Source organism: Osmerus mordax, chromosome 10 (assembly GCF_038355195.1).
Source record: "Osmerus mordax isolate fOsmMor3 chromosome 10, fOsmMor3.pri, whole genome shotgun sequence".
Classification (NCBI taxonomy): Eukaryota; Metazoa; Chordata; class Actinopteri; order Osmeriformes; family Osmeridae; genus Osmerus; species Osmerus mordax.
Window position 1 is genome coordinate 804695 of NC_090059.1, and position 25423 is coordinate 830117.

The window sequence follows — 25423 nt, forward strand, 5'->3', positions numbered from 1 at the left end:
TCCACATTTCCTTTGGTGTGGCTGTTCATGTGCATTATTGATGAGTATTGTTATTGCAATTGTTACAAACACTGGTTACAAGCTACCAAACAGTCTGTATCACAGCCCAGTACCTACAGGCCAACGGACTGAACTCGATCACGGCATACAAGACTGTGGAAAACTCGTCTGTCTCCTCTCACGACCCGTCCACTATTAGACCCATAATTCCCCGCGCGAGACCAAGATGGAAGAAAGCAGCGGTCGCAAGAGAACAATGTTTTGGCATTAAAACCTCCAAGGAGCGAAAAGGGGAACACGATATAAACGTTTAACGCCAACCGCGGTCATGTGCATGTAAGTATAATGTTAAAAATAGCTACATGTTTGATTAATTGTTTAAATATGTCGAGATATCCCCTGTAGAAATTACAAGAAATTTGAATCAGCAGGCGAGGGAAGCCAGCATCATTGTTGTCTTGCGTCCACAATGCGAGGATCGAGCAGGCTACTGAGCTAGCTAGCTGCTATCTGTAACGTTAGCTAAGTTATAGCCAAGGTGGAGTCCTGTGTGAGAGTCTGCGTGCAATAAATACATGGCACATGTATCTAAAATGTGTTAAACCTTTTGGGGAGGTTTTGATGCATGATTAACGTTGGCTAGAAATTATAAACATTGTTATTGAGATTAATCTAGCTCTAGCTAAAGGATACCATCTCACCTTTTATAAATAGAGCGCGCTAGTAGTGCGTAGCTAACTTGTTAGCCAGCTAACGTTAGTCTCATTTTAAGAAATGGAGTAAGTCATTCGTCGTCTGTATTATACGATTCTGTTAGTTTCGCGTAAAATTGGGTACAGTAATTAGTTTAGTTATGCCTTTTTATGAAATAGTTTTTCAGCAAATTGGGTGACTTGCTCATGCTAGCACGTTATGTCTGTGCCCCAAATGCTTGTATTTTCAAGCATTTGCTAATAATACGTTGAGCATCAAATTACCTGAGCCACAATAGTGCTAGATTGAATAGCACTGAATAGTGCTAGATTGATTGCGAATGTCGAGCTAGCTTGCCAGCTGGTAGTGGCGATAGTCAATACATGTACGACATTAGCTAGCTGCACCGTTGCACGTCTGTGTTGGGTAATTTAAAGAGCATGCCCAATTACTTAGTGCTAGTCTACGTTGTTTCTTTTTATACCCTGCTTGTTAGCATAAGATAGCTAGCACATGCTGAGTACTTTAACGCTGAACGATAAACGCGTATGTTGTACTTTTCTCACTGTAACTCTAGTCTAATTTTGCCTGTGTTGACCAGAGGAAACATGCAGGAGGTAGCTAACTACTCAAGATTGCAAAAAAGGCCACCCCCATAAAAAGATGTGAAACCCTTGTGTGAATGGTTGGGTATTGATTTAGGTTGTTAAGCGATTCATATCAGTTCAGTCGTAGTAGTCTAACGTTAGCCTAGTAATGTAAAGCTAGAGCTAGCTCTATGTTAAACTAGAAACATGAATAAAGAGCAATCGTCCAAAACTGGTTTATTAAAAAACTAAAAACAACGTATTGTAACGTCTTGTATATTTTCAAAACGTGGTGCTGGTTAATTTTTAAAGAACCATTTCATTATGCAGATTAGTGTTTGCCTACATCATGACAAGTTGCATGTGATACAAAATGTCGTATCTTGCACGTGATTTGTAACGTAAACGGTATAGTTTGTGATGATGTTGTTTTCCAATGAGTGTTAAAAGATATCCAATTCGTATTGCGCAGCCATAACCAACTTTCTAGTTATGCCTATTTTCAGGATCTAGAAAAAACAGTTACTATGATTAATTGCTATGGCCACACTAACCTGCAGCCTAATCCTGTTTTATTAATAGTTTAAATATTGGGCACTTAGTGTTTATTTATTTTTTATGAATAGGAGCTGTATTGTGGAAGTATATAATTATTTTTAGATATAGTTTCATAAAACATGTTTTTAGATAATTAAAAAAACGTGTACAGTTTATTTGGTAAGAACTACAGCAGGACTTCATAGGAAAGTAGCAGATCCATAAGCATCTACAACATTTTGGAAAATGTGGCCCTCAAATAATCCAGAATAGGCTAATGCTAATGGAAACTTGGTTACCAATAATATTTGGAGATTGGGTAGTTAATGATTATTAAGGCTTCAAGAAAAGCTGACCTAAGGCTGTATGCCCACCTGAAAGGTCAGTTTTTGTATTTTTGTATTTTTTGTATTTTCTCATATTAACTGGCCTACATAGAACATTGACATTCTTATAATTCTTCTTTCTTATTCCGAAATGTATTCAGAGAACAGAAAACGTCAACATGTAAATACATTGACTGACTTGTTGAAAGCAAGTCATATTGCTCTAAATAGTAACATGATGAATGGGCTAGTTGTTTATTCAATCTAGCAGTCTGATCCTTTAAGTAAAGCGGGCTACACTGCAAAATAACCCTACACTTTCAGGGTGAAGAAGCTTCCAGTATGTGTGACAGTGTTTCCCATTCATTGGCTAGACCGTGGTGGCCCACCATAGTCTAATTTCTCCCTTGACATAGTTTCATAAGGTCTCAAAATGAATCAAAAATGTTGGTACACTTTCTCATTTTATGTCTAACGTTGTGTTTTGCACCATTGCTTTTGCAAAGCATCTCTCATTCCCAGTCAATCACCCCCTCTGTCCCCCCACGGTACATGGGCACGCTCTTTCAGTCACTCACACGTGCCTGTGTTCAAGACAACAAGTCATTTCCCGGACACATTGTATGACTGCTAACAAAGTTAGTTCAGTCTTTCGCTCTAGGTCAGTCTCCTCACTTACATCTAGATAGCTAACATCAGCTAATTATACATTTTAAAATCGTAATTACAAGCGGCTCTGACGACGTAACTATTTTCAGCATCGGAGGAGCGAGTTGTCATGTAACCATAGGCTATAAATTAAGTTGAAGTAGGTAACGCTATTGTTTCAGTTTTTCCCACGGAATGATTGATTCTATTTGTGGTGGTAGGCAGGGGTGTAGTCAGACGTTGTGAACATTAGGGGCTTAGCCCAAACCTTGGTCCTAGTATTGGTTTGATGTGAGTGTAGATAGGGACTTCACAAAGAGCGAGCAAGCAAAAAATAAAACATTATATTTGTGCTCAAAATGATTGTTTCCACTATGTCATGACATAAGAATTGTGCTTACCAGTCTTCACACAAACGCCCGTGTAGTGAAGCTAATGCACTTCATAGAATTAATTTGAATAATCGTTTTAGGTAACTAGTCGAGCCCGACCGATAAAGGATTTTTACGACCGATACAAATATCTGGTGATTAAAAAATCTGATGTTCCGGTATATCGGCCGATATATATATAAAAAAAAACAACAACAAAAAGAATCCAGAAACGCGTAACAAAACATAACGATTTCCCTAACACTCTGGCTGGATCATTTACATTTAGTCATTTAGCAGACGCTCTTATCCAGAGCGACTTACAGTAAGTACAGGGACATTCCCCCGAGGCAAGTAGGGTGAAGTGCCTTGCCCAAGGACACAACGTCAGTTGGCATGACCGGGAATCGAACTGGCAACCATCGGATTACTAGCCCGATTCCCTCACCTTTTATCCTATTGGTTGAGTTATCAACACGCAACCTCTTGCACCTGCGTCCCACGTGCACACAGCATTGAGCATCAGCTGGTTGTAGGGGTTTGCGCCCGCGTATTCCGTTTGGGCGTGCACATGACCCACATAACACATAATGATCACTTCTTGTACACTTGTTTTTTTAGCCAGTTTTCCAGAAGTACATTTCAAGCTTATTTAAGTTTTTTGGGGGAATGTTTTATGTTTGCAGAGGGTAATGTTTGAATCGCGATTCCAGCTAAGATGCTGCCAGTGACATCTTTGGTAGATATAGGTTAGGACCCTTTTACACAGGATTGCCCAATTTCCTCGTTTTGATGCAACGGTTTCAACTCTGTGAGGCTGCAACATAGCCTATCACCATTCCATATTGCACTAAGGGAATGGTGTTTCATTCTACACTTCACTCTTTTAATCTTAATAGTAAGTGTAAATGAGCAGCAACCAATGCATGCCTTTTAATCTATGCCATCTTCATAAATATTAAGTATCAATAGGGGTGTAACGATAGTCAGCTCACGATTCTATTTGTATCTTGATATGTTGAACCCGAAAACATTTACAGAAATTTAACAACTTCAAGAATGTGCGATATTTCTGGATTTTATTAAATTTTCTGTATGTTAAGTAACTATGTTTCGTGTGTTAATTTTTGTGTCACTGAACAACAAAACTGATGTTTTACAAGAAATTAGTAAACAGAGCTTCTTAAAGCAGTAAAAAAAAATAAAAAAACCCCAGTTCTGTTCAAGTAAGAAACTCAACATAAACGGCTTTCAAATTTGGGTTTGTTTGTTTTGGTTACTTACTGGTTGTTACTTTGTCGTTGTGGTACCATTTTAAATGAGACAAAATGACTGTAAAACTAAAATACTGCCAGACGTCGGACGGGGCATCTTCTATTTCAGTTTAAGTTTACTCATTTGCCCTGCTAGGCTATTGCCCAGTTCAAGCTATGAATGCTCAATGCTGTGTGCACGTGGGACGCAGGTGCAAGAGGTTGCGTGTTGATAACTCAACCAATAGGATAAAACGGATGTCATATCAACAACAAAAAATTGCCATGACTTTATGATACATATTATAAAATTTTTGCACCGCGATGCATTGTACCTCAATATATTGTTACATCCCTAGCAATAAGTGTCAAATTTCACCCCAAAACAGACCGATCTGCAACCGATGCAAGCACACCGCGCAAGCACACCCCACAAGCACACCCCACACTTCCCCAGTAATTGTACCCGCTCTAGTTTTTCATTTCAATTTCTTCGCTGGGGTCAAATTACCCCTGCTTGGCGCTTCATGTTTTTGGGAAACACTTTTTTTCATATTTGTTGACAAACTTCTCATCCTGATGGCAATCAGTAAATCAAATGATCTGACAGTAAAATAATATAAATTATAGGGATGAGCAAGTACACCATTATCTGTGTTTGTGATATATATATATTTTACACACACACACACACACACACACACATCTGTTCAACCAACTTAATGATCTGTATCCATACTCGGAATGGGCGTGGCTTAATCCGGAAGTGGACGGAGCAAAACAGAAGTTTTTCATTTGAGCCTGAAACTGATATGAGAGAATGCAATTATTGGACTTGCTACTTGCCTGGGCCCCGTTCGTCATAAGGGTTAAAGCTAAGTTAATCAATTGTCCCTTTAGCCCGTTGACATGAGTGAGAACAGCAAATATCGGTTTGTCAACAGCTGATCCGCATCCAAATCATGTGGTTAATTTCAATCAGGCTAAACTTATCAGGGAAATTGCACGTGCATGTCCTACTTCAAAAGGCAGGAAAGGTCGATCACCAAAACCGTGATTTTCTAACGGTATGATGGCGGAAAAGACGAAAGAGAGAGCGGTGATAGGCTATTCTCGCCATCCGAGCAAACTATTATAATGAGTCTCTATGAAGACAATAAGCATATTATCATGGCTAAGTCAAACCGCTGCCAGAGCAAGACAAGCAGCTTTGCAAAAAATTGCCGCTAAGCTAAATGCGAACGTTTTGGGGAAATGTATAGGCTCATCTTAAGTGCCTCATTACCCCAATCAATCAGATCACATTTCTTTAAATGTGCCTGCTGGCAGTAGGCTTAATGGAAATTAATAATCGAATGAGATCTTGCAAGCGAAAATAATGATCTCAACTCTTTCAGAATAAGTAGGCTAGATAAAAACAAGGCCAAAGAGTATCCAATCGATACCAATTCATAGACACTTATGAGGATATATGTAGGCTACTGCGCTTGTATCATGTACTATATATGTGTATATGCATGTAGGCCTATGTGTAAATCCCTCTTTGATTTCATTGACTGGGACATGGTCAGGGAATATGATGAATTGATTCATCAGCTGGTTAAGCGCCAAGTACACTTTTCTTACAGCAACGCATGCTGCGGCTTTGCCAATGTTTTCTGCATCGCCTATACTGTATAAAAATTTAGCCTATAACTGACGCAAAAAACCTCAAGGCTATGCAGAGTCTGAAGCACAGTTAAAGTTTCAAGTAGCTTTATTGTCAATTTCTTCACATGTCAAGACATAAAAAGGAATCGATATGACGTTTCCCACTCTCCCACAGTGAAACATAAAAAGCACAGGCACAACAGATAAGACAAGACATTTCCTAAAACATAGCGTTACATATTCACATACAGCAGTATAAGCTCATAATAAAGCATAAAGCTTGCTGCGGCGTGTGATATTTGCAATGTACGGCCCGAGAAGGTCTTGCAAATAAATGAGTCCTTGTCGGCTGAATCGATATCGCTCAAACAAGAACTCATCCGTGTGAAATAAAGGATCTTGGCAATCACGAAGAATTCTATTGGTATGGAAAGCTAATCGAACTAAAATATAGCTCCTTGGTCAACTGGGTCTCTCAAAAAGGGAGCTGCCATGTTATTTTCCGGGGGTGTGGCAAGCTTATCCAGCTACACTTACATTAGCCTGCTCTGGAGCAGGTTAGTGCTAATTGATATGTTACTATGGTGATTTATCGAAAGTTGCTTCCACGAACCAAAAAGAGGGGCGTTTTTTAAATCTTGGCCTGAAAATTAGCTCGCCAAACCGCTTAGCAAGCTACGACGAATACCCCCCTGTTGTCCTCCGGCAGTAGTCAGGCAGTGTTCATGTGTTTTGGGGGAGTGGCTTTGAAGGGAGGCAGTGGGATATTTTGGTTGAATACTTTCAAACTCAAGCTAAAATTGCTATTTTTGCTAAATGTAACTACCCTGCCCTTTAACTCCTTGAATTATCTGGGTGTCTGTCTTTCAGGTGCTTTAATTAAACAAAAACATATTTAATTAGTAAGTGTGATGTGTTTCCTCCTTCAGTCTGTAAATTTCAATAGCACCTTTTTGGTTTGGGTTTTGGTGATACACGATGTTCGCCTTGTCATCTGCCTCAAACCGAAGTATTTCCATGGCTCTTTCCACTTTTCTTGTCAACAAGTTTAGTGGAGAATAGCATGGAAGAGAACTTGCAATAAAACTGTATTCATTAAAGGCATTTGTCAGTTTATCGTTCTCGTCACTAATCATACTATGTTCTCTTGCTTCTCTTTCAGGATATTCCCTTACAGCCCTATTTAGATCATCTGACAGCCCTTAAAAAAACATCATCATGAGTATCATCCAAGACAAACTAGGTAACGAGTTTATGCGTAGTGGAGGCATGGACCCCAACTTTTCCCCAGGCATGCTCATGTTTAGCCACCTGCCGCCCGTCACCAGCTTCACCCGCCTGGCTTCCCAAACAGTCATGAGTGACCTACCCCAGGAGATGATCCTTAAGAAAGAACGTGACTCGCCTCCTGACCATGGGGCATCGGGGGGCTACCTTCACAGCATGGGCATAAAGCAGGAAAGGATGAGCGATTTAGACTACCGCCTGCCGCTTTACGCTGGAGGAGGAGGAAGCACAGGGAAGGGCAGTGATATGCTGGAGATGTCGTTTGGCAGCAGCCACCAGAACATGCTTCACCATGACCTTAGTATCAGTAATGTGAGGACCATGGGAGAGCCGGTGAGGGGAATCTTCTGAGTTTTTTGTTTGTTTTTTCTACAACAGATGCCAACCCCATAACGTTGTCCTACTATAGTTTAATGTTGTGAACTATTAATACCATAATTTGTCATAAAAATACAGTGCCTCTATGAAGTCTACGTCCCCTTAAAAGTTTTCACCTTTTGCAACTTCACAACAGCAGAGTGCATTAATTACACATAGATATTGTAAGCTGCAATACAAGTACATTTAGTTTGATTTGTCCTCCAGATGTCTGGAAGAGTAGAGAAGGAGCCAAAAGAGACCTCAGGAAGAAGGCGCAAGAGCAGTGATGGACAAGGAGGAAAAGGAAGAAGGAAACGTGGAGATGCTGCCAAGGTAGAATCCCATATTAGTACATTTCATACTTTGTGTCTTCCGGATGCCCCTCTGCAAAAAACAAGAATTACAACAAAAAAATTGCCTTTAAAAATACAAATAAAACCCTTTTTAAATGTTTTAATTCTACTTTACAAATGTAATAATAGTTGAAATTCTGTTGAACAAACACTGCAGATTGCAAATGTTATGTCCTTTTCAGAAATGGTTATTTCCACACCGCTGTCATGATCCCCATTTGCTGGGTTGTGCTGTGATAATGACTAGATTAAACAAGCGTGACATTTGACCACAGTGCACAGAGGCGGGGCATTTTTCTGCTCATCTATCTTTCTATTTTGGCCAAAAATCGAAAATGCCATTTTCGTCCCACATTTACTGTATGGATTACAAACATGTCGAAAGGCATGCAGAGTTGTAAACATTATTTGGAACTTTAATACAGTGGAATATTAATACGGGGAACAGTCAGATGGCTGAGCGGTGATGGAGTCGGGCTAGTAATCAGAAGGTTGCCAGTTCGATTCCCGGCTGTGCCAAATGACGTTGTGTCCTTAGGCAAGGCACTTCACCCTACTTGCCTCGGGGGAATGTCCCTGTACTTACTGTAAGTCGCTCTGGTTAAGAGTGTCTGCTAAATGACTAAATGTAATACAATTGGACATGGGCTCAAAAAGGTTATGTTCTAGAAGCATAAACACAACAACGATCGATAACACAACAAATAAAATAACACTATCTTTGAGTTTTTCTGGGAGTTTTTGCTTGTCTTCCTCTAGGGTTTAGGTTGGTTGACAGGTAGTTTTATGGGAATATGTGAAGCCCTCTGTGACATGCTTGCATGTAAAAACGGCTATACAAATACGATTTGATTTGATCTGAATGAACCAAATCATTGTCTTCTGTCGGAAACAATCTCACCTCTACAGGCCATGCTGCTGGATGCAGATGGATCCAGTCTGTCTCCCAACTCCAAACCACACATATGTGAGCACTGCAATGCTGCTTTCCGCAGCTCCTACCACCTGCGCCGACATGTTCTCATTCACACAGGTGAGAGGCTCTCAGTGCTTTAAGACAAAGAAAATATCTGTCATGATTCATAAATATTTGGTAGGAGACGTAACACATTTTGGGAATTCATAATTTTGTTTATTTTAAGAAAAAGCAATTTCAAAGCATTTTGTTGGTCTACACTGATCATTAACATGGAGAGTGTGTGATTGTATTTTTGATCGCACAGGTGAAAGGCCTTTCAGGTGCAGTCAGTGTAATATGAGCTTTATTCAGAAGTACCTCCTGCAGCGACACGAGAAGATTCACAGTGGTGAGTTCCAGTGTTTCCGATGGTTTAAAATTCTCTGTATAGTAAGATAATTGCTGCATTTAAATGTAATGCATGCATTACATACAATACATTTAAATTCTGGTTAAGCCTGTAGTCCTCTCTACACCACAGTACAAATCTAAATGTTTTAGTTCAAAATGTGTAAACAAGCAATAAACAAAAAGGGAAACGTAATCTAATTGGTAAGGGCATGTCCTAGAGCAGTGGTTCTCAAACCTCTCCTCAAGTACCACCTGTCCTGCATGTTTTAGATGTTTCCCTGCTCCAACACACCTGATTCAAATAAATGGGTCATTATCTAGCTCTGTGGAAGCCTGGTAACGAACATGCATTTGAATCAGGTGTGTTGGAGCAGGGAAACATCTAAAACATGCAGGACAGGTGGTACTTGAGGACAGGTTTAAGAACCACTGTCCAAGAGAATGGGTTTCCAAACAGAGTACTGCCATAAATGGATATGGGTGCTGCAGTTGATTTCAATATTTTAAAATACTTTGGTCTCCATTGAATACCTGTTCACCACATTCAAATTAAACAAACAATTAAACCTTTTACGTTAAAATAACATTTGTGGTACCTGGCAGTGATATAACAATAAGATATAGATGGAGAGATTTGTAAATGAAGGAAAAGCTGAGATGTCTCAGCCCAAAACATTTGCATTCAATTTCGTCTGAATAATTTGTGCAAATTAATTTGGTCTTCAATTACTATATTTGAAGCCAGCTACAATATCTGCGAGTTGTTGCACACCAGGTCCGTCATATTTGTACTCCAACAATGCATAATTCTAGCTGTTTTGATGTTTGCACATTTCGGACACTAAGGAAATGGACCAACCAATAAGATATCAAGTTTTGGAGATGTGATCGATGGTTCTTCATGCGACCCTGTCTAATATTTGTTTATACTGGCTGGAACCTGTTATCTATCATGTAAAGATAATTGAACACATTGTTATTTTGGGGACAGTTGCAAGGCCGAATCCCAATTCTCTGTCTTACCCCTGCCCCTTACTTTTGCGCATTCATGTGAGAGTAAGGGCTGTCCCAATACTCGTTTAGATCGAGGGGTAGGGCTACATACCCCTTAAAAAGTATTTTCGGGAAATTACTTGAAACCAAGGGGTATGTGAATACTGCGCAACCGGCAACAATGGCGGCCAGATCACCCAGAGAGTCTGATAAATGTAATTATGGCTTAAATAATTAATAAAAATATTACGACAGTCTTGTTTTGTGCTCTACACAGTCCTGTACATATATATTTGCAACCATGTTCTTAATTGAAACGTTTAAAAAAATTGCTAGTTTGCCACGCTAAAGTTAAACTTTAGCGTACTGTAGTACGCTCTCAACGAAGGCAGTCGCATTTTCTTTCCCTCTCCTCCCCCTGACCTTCCCTGCTTGCTTCCCTGCTTGGCTTCTATCGTATTGTCTAGTTATTCACAGAGAAATGCTCTGAAGTTTCAATCATTTGTATAGTTTTTGAAGATATTACTCAAAATCAAATACTACAAAAAGGAACAACCTGAGAGGACTGAAGCCCAAGGAGAACAGAAGAATTTTGGGCTGCCCTCCAAGACTGACCACAGGCAAGCAAACTAAAGCTTGTTCCCTGTAGAACTATGGCTTGTAATGACTGCAAACAACTTACTCAGAGGATAGTCGAACTGGAGCTAAGAGTCAGAACCCTCTTAGATATCAGAGAGACCGAAGACTTCATAGATTCCATGCTACCTAGCCCGGAGGCTAAGCTACCTGCCAATGAGCCACCCTTGGAACCAGCTTTCTCTCCACCGGCCGTTGGACCGGATGAGTCATGGCCTGTTCTCGGCGCTAAACCAAAGAGGCCTAGCGCCGCTTTTACCTTCATCAGAGATGGGACTGTCACCAAGGATAAACAGCAAAAAAAAGCGAGGCAGAAACTCTTCCCGCATCACCTCTCCTCCTGTCACACTCAGAAACAGTTTCGAACCACTGTGAACTTTCTCTCCCTTGTGTGTGGAATCCAAGGCGAAGAGGCACAGGAGTGCTAGCCACGCAGCTAACAAACATGAAGGGCCCAGATCGCCGACACACCATGATGGTAGCTACTACACACATGCAAATCCAACACATCATCGTCTGCTGCGACCGGGAGTCCCCCATTTCACTCCAAGCCCCTCTCGGACCACTCGGGGCGCTGTTCGACCCCCTATCAAGCCTAATCAGACAACAATATCACAGGATTATCAAGATCCAAGGTATGCTAAGACTACCCACAGCCCATCAACACTTAGAGGAGCTAACACTGCTAGCACTATAGAATCTACTGCTAGCACTAACGCAGTGTCTAACCTTGGTCTAGCACAAGGTCCTATCATTGCTAACCCAAATAAGATAAGAACTGGCTCCGCAGCTACTGATAAGGCAAACGTTAGAAATGCAAACACAACACCACATATGGCCACTATCTTGATTGGAGATGCCATGACAGCACATGTTAAACTGGCAAAGACAGAAAATATATGTCTTAGCAACACATCTGTCGAGGAACTGTCCTCAGAGGTACAAACAATCCTCAACAATAAACCAAACAACCCTAAGATTATCATCCACACTGGCTCGTTTGATATCCTACACAAGAAAACTGGCACTGAGATACTTAAAAAACATTTCACCCAGCTACTGAACACACTTAACAGATATCAAGATGTATTCATCAGTGGACCGATTGCATGCTTTCGCAGAGGAAAATAAGCCTTCAGTCGACTACTATCTTTCAACACATGGTTGGCATCTGTCTGTCTGACACACAAACTGAGATTTATCGATAACTTCAATGTGTTCTGGAACTGTGCAGACCGTTTTCAAGCTGACGGACTCCACCCAAACCGTAGAGGATCTCGGCTACTAACAGCAAACATCAATCACGTGCTCTTGACCACAAATCAAGCTTCTCTCCCTATCCCTGTTGTGTCTAAGCTGACTGACGCATCCCAAACAACCTCCCATGGAACAGAACAGGACATTCAAACAGCCACCTGCAAGGACATGGGCCCTGCACAGATCTGCACCCCCTGGATGAATTCCCTTGTGATGGAACAGCTCAGTGACAGAGACTTTCCCAAAGAAAAGCTACGCTAGGACAGCCACCATGCTATTTCATTGGACATACCGGTCATCATCACAAACAGAAAATGCCATGGTAAAATGCATGGTTACAAACCTGAAACTAGTATTAGAAGTCACAGAACTATCCATATTCTTCCAACAGATTTATCTACCCCTGTTTTATCTGTTAATACCCCACAGATGAAACTGGCCCTTCTAAATGTTAGATCACTAAATAACAAAACATTCCTAGTTAATGATCTGGTCAAAGAAAACAACTTGGACTGCATCTGTCTAACAGAAACCTGGCTAAACAATGACACGGCAACAACAACTTTGATAGAAGCGTGTCCGCCTGATTACAGCTTTCACCAAGTTTCAAGGACATCAAAAAAAGGTGGAGGAGTCGCAGCTATTTTTCCTCTAAACTGTTGTGCAAAATCACTGAGCTAGGTGAATTCACATCATATGAATATCTTGCTATAGAGATCAAAACCGAATCAATACTTTTTGTTATTGTATATCGGCCACCCAAGCACTCGCCAATATTCATACAAGAATTCTCTGAACTATTATCACTATGTGTCACTAGATATGACAAAGTAGTTTTAAACGGAGACTTAAATATCCAAGTAAATAAAAAAGCAGACCCAAGAACTATTGAGCTCTTAAATCTCCTCAACAGTTTCAATCTAATTCAACACATAACAGACCCAACACACCGGCACGGAAACACACTAGATCTAGTGATAACAACTGGACTAAATATCAATAATATTTCAATAACTGATCTACTCCTCTCAGACCATCGTTATATACTTTTTAATGTGTAAAACCAAAAAAGAATTCTTAGTCCATAGACGATACAGCTATGATGACATTTTCTGAACAATTTGCTCTATATGAGCCGACTAACCATGATTGCTCTCTGAATGAAATGGTAGAGAACCTCAATGATGCACTATTATCTGTGTTAGACTCTGTTGCACCACTGAAAACCAAAAAGAAGTGCACAAGCAGAACCTCCCCATGGCTGAGAAATAAAAGATTTAGTGAAACGAAAAGAAAATGCCGTGCAGCAGAGAGAAAATGGAGGAAAACAAAGATCACTATCCATTACAAATCTACAAAGATACACTAACCACCTATAACAAAACCATCCGTCTAGCAAGGAGAGAATATTTCTCCAACATTATTACAGAAAATGCCAGAAATTCAAGAGTTCTTTTCTCCACCATTGACCAGCTTGCTAAACACTGTCCCTGCCCCACCTCCATCCTCAGCAGTTAAATGTGAAGAGCTTGCTTTGTTCTTCAAGAACAAAATAACTTTGATCAGAGCGAGTATTATTAATAGTGGGGTCGAAACTGACATCAGTAGATTCTGCAACATAACCATGAGCACATTTACCTGTATCACACTTAGTGAACTTTCCAAAATTGTCAGCGAATCTAACTCCACAACCTCAGATATTGATTTTATACCCACAACATTCTTTAAGCGAGTGTTTGATAGTGTCTCCGGTCCGGTGCTAGAGATTATAAACACATCCCTTGGAACTGTCGTCTTCCCAGATGCCTTCAAAACAGCTGTTGTAAAGCCCCTATTAAAGAAACAGATAAGTCTACTTGCAAATTACAGACCAATATCAAACCTTCCATTTATTAGTAAAGTACTGGAAAAGATAGTTTTAGTCCAATTAAATTATTTTCTTGACGAAAATAACATCCTGGAAGTCTCGCAGTCAGGTTTCAGGAAATATCACAGTACTGAAACTGCTCTCACCAAAATACTCACTTTCTTTCACCTGAGGAATATAGCAAAGGTACGACCATTTATAAACCAAAATGATGCAGAGAAGTTAATTCATGCTTTTATATCCAGCCGGCTGGACTACTGTAACGCACTTTTCAATGGTCTTCCCAAGAAAACCACTGAAAGACTACAGCTCATTCAAAATTCTGCAGATTATTAACCAAAACTAAAAGGAGAGAACACATTAGTCCTGTCCTAGCTACTTTACACTGGCTCCCTGTTACCTTCAGAATTGACTTTAAGGTCCTTTTCCTCACATACAAAGCTCTACACGGATAAGGACCTAGCTACATTGCTAACTCCTTTATAAACTACACACCAGCTAGAACACTGTGATCATCAAATGCAGGCCTATTAGAGGTCACCAGAAGCAGTCATAAGAAGATTGGTTATTCGGCCTTTGTCAATTACGTCCCAAAACTATGGAACAAATTACCCATAAATATTAGGGAAGCAAACACTATAGACATTTTTAAAAGACAGCTTAAAACCTACCTTTTTACCGAAGCATTCAAGTAATTTTATCTCAAAAGGGTTTTCCTACTTTTAAAGTTGTTTTCTCTCTTGAACAGAGATCTTATTGGGATTTTTATTTTTGTTTGAATTGTTTATCACTTGTATTATTGTTTTTATTGATTTTATGTAAAGCACCTTGAGCTACAATTCTTGTATGAAATGTGCTATATAAATAAAGACTTACTTACTTACTTACTTACTTGCGATTTGCACAACAGTCCCACATTTCTCTGACTAGCCTTGAATGGATTCCATGCATGTCTACAGTTTTAATTAAACTCCATTAGCTGTGAATTTCGTATATCAGTGCATAACACTACTTGCTTTGGAGACATCGATACGTGCTAGATGACGTAACCGTAACCAAGTGGCGTCTCATTTCATAGGGGTATCTAACCCTTAACACTCAGTTTCGAGGGACAAGGGCTAGGGGTAAACTAAGGGGTAGGGGTAAGACAGAGAATTGGGATTCGGCCTTAGACTAGTCTAAACTAGGGGTGGGTACGAACGCAAATACCGGTATGACGTTGTGCCATGATATGGATTTAGCAATATCATGGATATCACAATATATTAATAAATGTATCAAGTGTTTCTGTTTGGTATAACATATGTCAAGTGATAGTACAGCCTACTGGGCTAGTCCAAATTTGTATCTTTTACAAACAAATACAAACAAAATGCTGCATGCATTGTGCCAGCAAATGAAAGTCAACAAATAAGCTAGCGCAACTCCAGAGGAAGCAAACATTCATTGCAGTAAACTGCTTTTGTTGGCAAGTGTAAGCAAGCGTTAATGATGTCTGAAAATATTAACGCCAGTGGGGTTGAAAAGGGGGCCTCTTCTGTCGTTTGGAAATGGTTTGGTTTCAAGTTATCCGACATCGACCAACAAACAGTAGCCTACTCTGTAAGTTGTTGTCGAATTGTGCTAGCCAAATGTGGAAACACTAGAAATCTTTTTCACCACCTGAAAGCCATGCATGTGCGCGAATATTAACAATCTACCAGAATGCGTTTAACAAATCCAATGCCAGGTTGGTTAGAATTGTGATATGTTTATTGTAGGCCAATATAATCGAGTATTCAGCCATGTAATAATTGTTTATAGCTAACTCACTACAAATATTCAAGAGTTTTCTTGCTATCCCTTAAACGTAGGCTACTGTTGAACGCTAAAGTCGCTCTTGTGTGGCAAAGCACTGCAAAAGTTGGAAAAGTCTCATGCGACACACCGGAGTTGTCCAATCCAAATCCGTCCGAGTGCGGTAGATTAGCCGCTGCTGTGCGGATTGCATTGTCATGACATTTTAAGAATAACTAAAATATCGTGATATATACCGTTACCGTCAGTGCTTACGAATTATACCGTGATAAACATTTTAGGCCATACCACCCAGCCCTAGTCTTAAAGGTCTTTGCACACTGGACGCGTTTAGTTTCGTGCCCCTAATTCGCTAATTAATAATAATTTTCTAACCTGTATCTAGTCAATGCAAGCTTTTACACTAGACGTTATTTTCTTTGAGCGATTTTGCAGCATTTATTTTTTCAAACCAAGGTCAATTTTTTTGAGGTTTTGCGTCGACATGGACACATCTGACCAATCGAAACGCATATTGTTGATCACGTCACAGTCAAACTATCACACTGTTTCTCAGCACCCAGTTATATATGATACAAAAGAAAAGAACTACAAGGACAACGAGTTTAAAGACAATGTATGAGAGGAATTAGCACAGGAGCTTCAGTGTGACGATGGTGTGTGTATATCAAGCTTCAAATGTAAATTGATTTGTTTAAACTTCCAACTATGCTAGTTAATTTTACAGCTAGCTAATGTTACAGCTAGCTAACTATAACAATATTTTCTTCATTACAAAAGATTGCTTTGGAAAATTCCTTCAGATTCTGTTTGTTTTCTGTCTCAGATTATATTTATTAAAAGAAGCACCAGCTCATCATCGCTTGATGTTGAGTCCATAGTTGTTTTTTCCTGTGGCACAAATCATTTTAGAGCTGTAATAATTTATTAGCAAAATCTCGTCGCGCTTGATGTGCATAATAAGGCACGTCGTAAGTTTTCAGAAATATTCATCCGAATTATTCGCAATTTCGTGCCGTTTATTTGTGTCGCGTCCAGTGTGCAAAGACCTTAAACAATCTTAAATTGTCAGGTTAGACTCGCTAAATGAGTCAGATGACAACTCACTTTATTAGCCATCTGTGTTGGAGTTGTTGATAAATGGAACTAGCATTGGGTTTAAATTAAGAAGCTTAAAAACGCATGCACTATTTATCCATCCATCCATCCATCATCTTCCGCTTATCCGGGGCCTCTTCCCAGTGGGACGTGCCCAGAACACCTCACCAGGGAGGCGTCCAGGAGGCATCCTTATCAGATGCCCGAGCCACCTCAACTGGCCCCTCTCGACGCGGCGGAGCAGCGGTTCTACTCTGAGCCCCTCCCGGATGACCGAGCTTCTCACCCTATCTCTAAGGGAGAGCCCGGATACCCTGCTGTGAGAGAACTCACGGCCACTTGTATTCCTGATCTCGTTCTTTTGGTCACTACCCACAGTTCGTGACCATAGGTGAGGGTAGGAACGACTGGTAAATAGAGAGCTTTGCCTTTCGACTCAGCTCCTTCTTCACCACGACGGACCGATGCAGAGCCCGCATCACTGCGGACGCCGCACCGATCCGCTTGTCGATCTCACGCTCCATCCTTCCCTAACTCGTGAACAAGACCCCGAGATACTTGAACTCCTCCGCTTGGGACAAGATCTCCTCCCCGACCCGGAGATTGCACTCCACCCTTTTCCGGTTGATAACCATGGCCTCAGATTTGGAGGCTCTGATTCCCATCCCAGCCGCTTCGCATTCGGTTGCGAACCGCTCCAGTGAGAGCTGAAGGTCACGGCCCAATAAAGCCAAAAGGACCACATCATCTGCAAAAAGCAGCGACCCGATCCTGAGGTCACCAAACCGGACCCCCTCAATGCCCTGGCTGCGCCTAGAAATTCTGTCCATATAAGTTATGAACAGAATCGTGACAAAGGGCAGCCGTGGCGGAGTCCAACCCGCCCCCGGAAATAAGTTTGACTTACTACCGGCAATGCGGACCAAACTCTGGCACCGGTCGTACAGGGACCGAACAGCCCCGATCAGGGAGTCCGGTACCCGTACTCCCGGAGCACCCCCCACATGAGCCCCCGAGGGACACGGTCGAACGCCTTTTCCAAATCCACAAAACATGTGTAGACTGGTTGGGTGAACTCCCATGCACCCTCCAGAACCCTGCCGAGGGTATAGAGCTGGTCCACAGTTCCACGGCCAGGACGAAAACCACATTGCTCCTCCTGAATCCGAGGATCGACAATCCGACAGACCCTCCTCTCCAGAACCCCTGAATAGACTTTCCCAGGGAGGCTGAGGAGTGTGATCCCCCTAAAGTTGGAGCACACCCTCCGGTCCCCCTTTTTAAAGAGGGGAACCACCACCCCGGTCTGCCAGTCCAGAGGCACTGTCCCCGATGTCCACGCGATGTTGCAGAGTCGTGTCAACCAAGACAGCCCTACAACATCCAGAGCCTTAAGGAACTCCGGGCAGACCTCATCCACCCCAGGGGCCCTGCCACCGCGGAGCTTTTCAACCACATCGGCGACCTCAGCCCCAGAGATAGAAGGGCCCCCCCCCAATGTCCCCAGACTCTGCCTCCACGTCGGAACGCGTGTTGGTGGGATTAAGGAGGTCTTCAAAGTATTCCTTCCACCGATCCAGGACGTCCCCCATCGAGGTCAGCAGCGCACCATCCCCACCATATACAACATTGACAGTGCACTGTTTTCCCCTCCTGAGTCGCCGGATGCTGGTCCAGAACCTTTTCGAAGCCGTTCGGAAGTCATTCTCCATGGCCTCGCCGAACTCCTCCCACACCCGGGTTTTTGCCTCCGCGACCGCCAAAGCCACATTCCGCTTGGCCTGCCGGTACACATCAGTTGCCTCTGGAGTCCTACCAGCCAACGTAGTCAGATAGGCCTCCTTCTTCAGCTTGATGGCTTCCCTCACCTCCGGCGTCCACCACCTGGTCCGAGGGTTACCGCCGTGACATGCACCAACCTCCACGCATCCGCAGCTCCGGTCAGCCGCCTCAACAATGGAGGCCCGGAACATGGCCCATTCGGACTCAATGTCCCCGGCCTCCCCCGAGACATGATCGAAGCTCTCCCGGAGGTGGGAGTTGAAGCTCCTTCTGACAGGGGATTCTGCCAGCCGTTCCCAGCAGACCCTCACGTTACGTTTGGGCCTGCCAGGCCTGACCTGTCTTCCCCCACCATCGTAGCCAACTCACCACCAGGTGGTGATCAGTTAACAGCTCCGCCCCTCTCCTCCCCCGAGTGTCTAAGACATTCGGACTCAGGTCCGACGACATGACTACAAAGTCTATCATCGAACTGAGACCTCGGGTGTCCTGGTGCCAAGTGCACATATGGACACCCTTATGCTTGAACATGTTGTTAGTTATGGACAAGCCGTTTCTAGCACAGAAGTCCAACAACAAAACACCGCTCGGGTTCAAATCGGGGGGGGGCCGTTCCTCCCAATCACGCCCCTGTCATTGCCCACATGAGCATTGAAGTCCCCCAGGAGGACGAGGGCATCTCCGGGAGGAGCACTTTCCAGCACCCCTCCCAGAGACTCCAAAAAGGGTGGGTACTCTGCGCTGCCGTTTGGTGCGTAAGCACAAACAGTGAGGACCCGTCCCACCACCCGAAGGCGGAGGGAGGCTACCCTCTCGTCCACCGGGGTGAACCCCAACGTACAGGCGCCGAACCGAGGGGATACAAGTATTCCCACCCCAACTCAACGCCTCTCACCAAGGGCAACTCCAGAGTGGAAGAGTCCAGCCCCTCTCAAGGAGACTGGTTCCGGAGCCGATGCTGTGCGTTGAGGCGAGGCCGACTATATCTAGCCGGAACTTCTCTACCTCGCGCACCAGCTCCGGCTCCTTTCCTGCCAGCGAGGTGACGTTCCACGTCCCTAGAGCTAGCTTCTGCAGCCGAGGATCGGACCGCCAAGGCCCCCGCCTTCGGCCGCTGCTCGTCTCTCACTGCACCCGACCCCCATGACCCCTCCTGCGGATGGTGAGCCCACTGGAAGGGGGTCCCACGTTGTCTCTTCGGGGTGTGCCCGACCGGGCCCCATGGGAAAAGGCCCGGCCACCAAGCGCTCGCCATCGAGCCCCACCCCAGGGCCTGGCTCCAGGGGGGGGGGCCCCGGTGACCCGTTTCCGGGCAGGGGCAACTGAGAACCATTGTTTGTTTTCTTCATGGTAGGTTTTGAGCCACGCTTTGTCTGGTCCTTCGCCTGGAACCTGTTTGCCTTGGGTGACCCTACCAGGGGCATAAAGCCCCCGACAACATAGCTTCCAGGATCACTAGGACACGCAAACCCCCCCACCGCGGTAAGGTGGTGACTCAGGGAGGGGACTATTTGCACTATTTATTAATAAGACAACTTTTTCAATATTGTATTCCTCCAACAGATATAGGTTTTCAGCAGGTTTAAATGCATCTATCTTTCGCCATTAAGTGTCGCTTCTTTGTCCTCCTTTTTTGTTGTTGCCCATGTGTCTTATTTTGCCCATAAAACAAAGCACAACAGGCTATCTAAGTCAGTCTTATGTCACTCATAGTGAAGCTTTATGCAACAGGTAAATTGGAAGTGTCTGGCAAGTTGGACTTAGTTACATTTAAGTCTAAGACTATGTCTATTTGTATGCAACTGGTCCTTGGTTGGACTGAAAGGCTGGAAAGCCCTAATTGACATTTACATTTACATTTTAGTCATTTAGCAGACGCTCTTATCCAGAGCGACTTACAGTAAGTACAGGGACATTCCCCCGAGGCAAGTAGGGTGAAGTGCCTTGCCCAAGGACACAACGTCAGTTGGCATGACCGGGAATCGAACTGGCAACCTTTGGATTACTAGTCCGACTCCCTCACCGCTCAGCCACCTGACTCCTCACTAATTGACACCACCAGCAAAGAAATTGAATTCTTCAAGCAATTAAAGCTTGATAAATGACTTTTTGGTTGTTTACATTTACATTTATGCATTTAGCAGACGGTTTTATCCAAAGCGACTTCCAAGAGAGAGCTTTACAAAAGAGCATAGGTCACTGATCATAACAACGAGATAGCCCCAAACATTGCGAGCAGCCAAAACGGGAAGCATACATTGTGGAAAAACCAAATAAGTGCCAAAAGGAAGAACCATAAGAGCATGCAGTTAAACAATTGAACAACATGAAACTCCCCACGAGTGTACCTGTAGAAAAAAAAAAAAATCAACAGGTAAAATATTTCACAGCGGGTACAAGAATTTGAAACCGTTACAACTAACCAACAAGACCACCAAAAATGAATGTTGTGTAATAAAGGCCGCCCTCGAATAAACGCGGCACCAAAAAAATCTAAAAACGGTTATTTAACCTGATTTCTGACCAATACAGTTAGGTCCATAAGTATTTGGACATTGACACAATTTTCATCATTTTGGCTCTGTATACCACCACAATGGATTTGAAATGAAACAATCAAGATGTGCTTTAAGTGCAGACTTTCAGCTTTAATTTCAGGGTATTTACATTTAGTCATTTTAGTCATTTAGCAGACGCTCTTATCCAGAGCGACTTACAGTAAGTACAGGGACATTCCCCCGAGGCAAGTTGGGTGAAGTGCCTTGCCCAAGGACACAAGGTCAGTTGGCCTGACCGGGAATCAAACTGGCAACCTTCGCATTACTAGCCCGATTCCCTCACCGCTCAGCCACCTGACTCCAAATCAGGTGAACGGTGTAGGAATTACAACATATTTTATATGTGGCCCCCCCCTTTTTAAGGGACCAAAAATAATTTGACAAACTAACATAATCATAAATCTAATTGTCACTTTTAATACTTGGTTGCAAATCCTTTGCAGTCAATGACAGCCTGAAGTCTGAAACCCATAGACATCACCAGATGCTGGGTTTCGTCCCTGGTGATGCTCTGCCAGGCCTCTACTGCAACTGTCTTCAGTTCCTGCTTGTTCTTGGGGCATTTTCCCTTCAGTTTTGTCTTTAGCAAGTGAAATGCATGCTCAATTGGATTTAGGTCAGGTGATTGACTTGGCCATTGCAGAACATTCCACTGCTTTGCCTTAAAAAACTCTTTGGTTGCTTTCGCAGTATGCTTCGGGTCATTGTCCATCTGCACTGTGAAGTGCCGTCCTATGAGTTCTGAAGCATTTGGCTGAATCTGAGCAGATAATATGGCCCGAAACACTTCAGAATTCATCCTACTGCTTTTGTCAGCAGTCACATCATCGATAAATACAAGGGAACCAGTTCCATTGGCAGCCATACATGCCCACGCCATAACACTACCTCCACCATGCTTCACTGATGAGGTGGTATGCTTTGGATCATGAGCAGTTCCTTCCCTTCTCCATACTCTTCTCTTCCCATCATTCTGGTACAAGTTGATCTTGGTCTCATCTGTCCATAGGATGTTGTTCCAGAACTGTACAGGCTCTTTTAGATGTTTTTTGGCAAACTCTAATCTGGTCTTCCTGTTTTTGAGACTCACCAATGGTTTACATCTTGTGGTGAACCCTCTGTATTTACTCTGGTGAAGTCTTCTCTTAATTGTGGACTTTGACACAGATACGCCTACCTCATGGAGAGTGTTCTTGATCTGGCCAACTGTTGTGAAGGGGTTTTTCTTCACCAGGGAAAGAATTCTTCTGTCATCCACCACAGTTGTTTTCCGTGGTCTTCCGGGTCTTTTGGTGTTGCTGAGCTCACCAGTGCGTTCTTTCTTTTTAAGAATGTACCAAACAGTTGATTTGGCCACACCTAATATCTCTGATAGGCTGAAAAATCAAAACAAACCTAACGATGGCTTGCTTCACTGATGGTGACAGCTCTTTGGACTTCATATTGAGAGTTGACAGCAACAGATTCCAAACACAAATACCATACTTGAAATGAACTCTAGACCTTTTATCTGCTCCTTGTCAATGAAATAACAAACTCCCTTTATGAGGGAATAACATACACCTGGCCATGGAACAGCTGAGCAGCCAATTGTCCAATTACTTTTGGTCCCTTAAAAAGGGGGCGGGGGCCACATATAAAATGTATTGTAATTCCTACACCGTTCACCTGATTTGGATGTAAATACCCTGAAATTAAAGCTGAAAGTCTGCACTTAAAGCACATCTTGATTGTTTCATTTCAAATCCATTGTGGTGGTATACAGAGCCAAAATGATGAAAATTGTGTCAATGTCCAAATACTTATGGACCTAACTGTATATCAACAAAGCCAGAGGATAAAGTTGTACTTACCTACCATTACTTCGGAATGGTCCAGGTATGCGAACAACCCATCAAAACCTCATCTGCTGACATTCCCAAAGATGTAAAGTATCTAACCATGTTGAGTAGTTGTCCAAACAATGAATTATATCCACACATAGCCACAATCTTGTTTCTTCATCCTTCCTTCGCCAATTGTATCGCTCCTAGGAGGAGATGTGGTTCGAGTACTTACAAGTGGATGGTCTTAAAATGTCCGCTACACTCTGCCTTTTCGATTGACACCTTGTTTGACCCAATAGGAGCTTCTATGCCCCGTTGACAGCCCTCTAAAGCCAACTAGGTCTGTGCGTCCTGCCCTCTCCCCCCCACACACGCACACTCATTCAAAACAAATTTCTCAAACTGGCTTTGACGGACTCTGAAATTAGCTTGTTAGCCTTGTAGCTGAGGGCTAGCTGTAAATGCTAATACCCCATATGCTATGTATCTGTGGAGCCTTCAAAATAAGTCTATTGCGCAATATGGTTGACAGAATCAGTGTTATTTGTGTGCCAATCCTGGGAATCAGATAAAGCACTTCAATGTGTTCATGCTTCAGTTTTTGTGTTTCAGTAATACTAATGAGGGATTTAGCTATTATTGGGTGTGCTCAAGCCTTCGGCGAGAGCACAACCTTTGTTCTCTCACATATATATTATTATTTTTTATTTTTTATTTTTTTTGCCCCCCTAAAACTCAGTCAATATTTGGCCTACATAGACAACGTAGGTGTCAAAAGTTTCGTCTTGGTAGCGATTGAGTTGCTTCTATTGGAATTTACGTTCCGTTGCATGGTTTAGGCTTCAGTTAAGTTTTTGTGGCGAAAAGTGAAGCTAACGGTGGCTAATTTGCTAGCCACAGTCACTGACGTTACTAACGTCACTACGTCACTAACGTCACGAAAACACGCGTGACTACCTTTGGCAGAACATTCGTTTCGCATCTGTTAACTTGGGGGATAGCTAGGCTAACTATAGCTTTACTGCAAGGCAGCTGCAGAAACGCCACAAGCAAAGAGGCTAGGGTGATAACTATTTACTCATTTTACTTTGTGATATGACACACAATTGTGATGTGTAATGTACAGTATAAGCTGATATTATTAAGGAAGTACATCTACTTTCGGAAACGGTAGTCTACTATTTCACTGAAGTATTAGCATCATGACATTAGCCTGTGTTGCCCGGGCAACACATACTACAGTGGTGTATGATGTAGCGTTATCTGTTTTCAATCGTTAAAATAAACATTCCTCACATATACATTTTCGTTGTAGGATTTATTCTGACATTAGTAAACGATTTGTTGGTGAAATTACCATTACCTGTGGTTTCAAACCAGTGTAGCTCACTGCAACGCTGTAGCTTACGCGAGACACACTACAAAAACATCTACAGTACACAGCTGTTTAGGAAGTCAAACGGCGACAGAACATGTTCGGCACTCCCCTTACTTAAATCAAAAGTCTACTAACCTGAACTTCATTGCCACAGCCTAAATGTTGTCAATCTGTTCATGAAAATAATTAATTTCAGCCTAAACCGTACAACGGAACGTTAAATCCAATTCAACCAACGCAATCGCTACCAAGACGAACACAGCAGTAGTCTAATACTGTACTGTAGTAGTACAATTTACCGGGGCAGCTTCTCCACACAGGGCTATATCGCATTTTGCGTTGTTACTGACAATGATCGCTACCCGCGAGCTTTTTATGAATGAGCGATTTTCCACTAAATAAATGTCAAGCTTATTTACGTTTTGGGGGGCATATTTTCAGTTAGCAGATGGTACTGTTTGAATCGCGATTCCATCTTCTACTGCCGGGTAACGTAGAATAATCTTCAAAGGGGGTTCTTTATTAATGAATGAATGCAATGAGTAGGCTACATGCCTGAAAATATCACGAGAAGGGAAAAACTTAAAAGGACGTTTAAGTCATAGAGATTAGGTACATTTTTACACCAGTCTGACGAAATTTATTCGTTTTGATTCAACGATGAGGCTGCCTCTTGCAGGGGAAATGAGAAGACATCTATTTCATTCTACACTTCACTCGTATTTTCAGTTGTAAATGAGCAGCAAAGAAAAAATGCTTTTAAATCTATTTAATCTTTACAAATAATAAGTATGCATTTTCATATAAAATATACAGAAATCAGTTGTAAAAATGTCATTCAAAAACGGACCCCTGTG

At 42.4% G+C, this 25423-nt stretch overlaps 1 protein-coding gene across 1 annotated transcript in view; it reads left to right on the forward strand.

Moving 5' to 3' along the window:
* The first annotated feature begins 222 nt into the window (after positions 1-222).
* The window catches only part of znf281b (zinc finger protein 281b), a 35646-nt gene continuing 10445 nt past the window's right edge, over positions 223-25423 (forward strand). The window contains exons 1-5 of the mRNA XM_067244590.1: positions 223-336; positions 7228-7685; positions 7938-8045; positions 8975-9098; positions 9289-9372. Coding sequence (XP_067100691.1) covers positions 7284-7685; positions 7938-8045; positions 8975-9098; positions 9289-9372 — 718 coding nt within the window. The 5' untranslated portion in view covers positions 223-336; positions 7228-7283. The remainder of the gene's footprint in view (positions 337-7227; positions 7686-7937; positions 8046-8974; positions 9099-9288; positions 9373-25423) is intronic.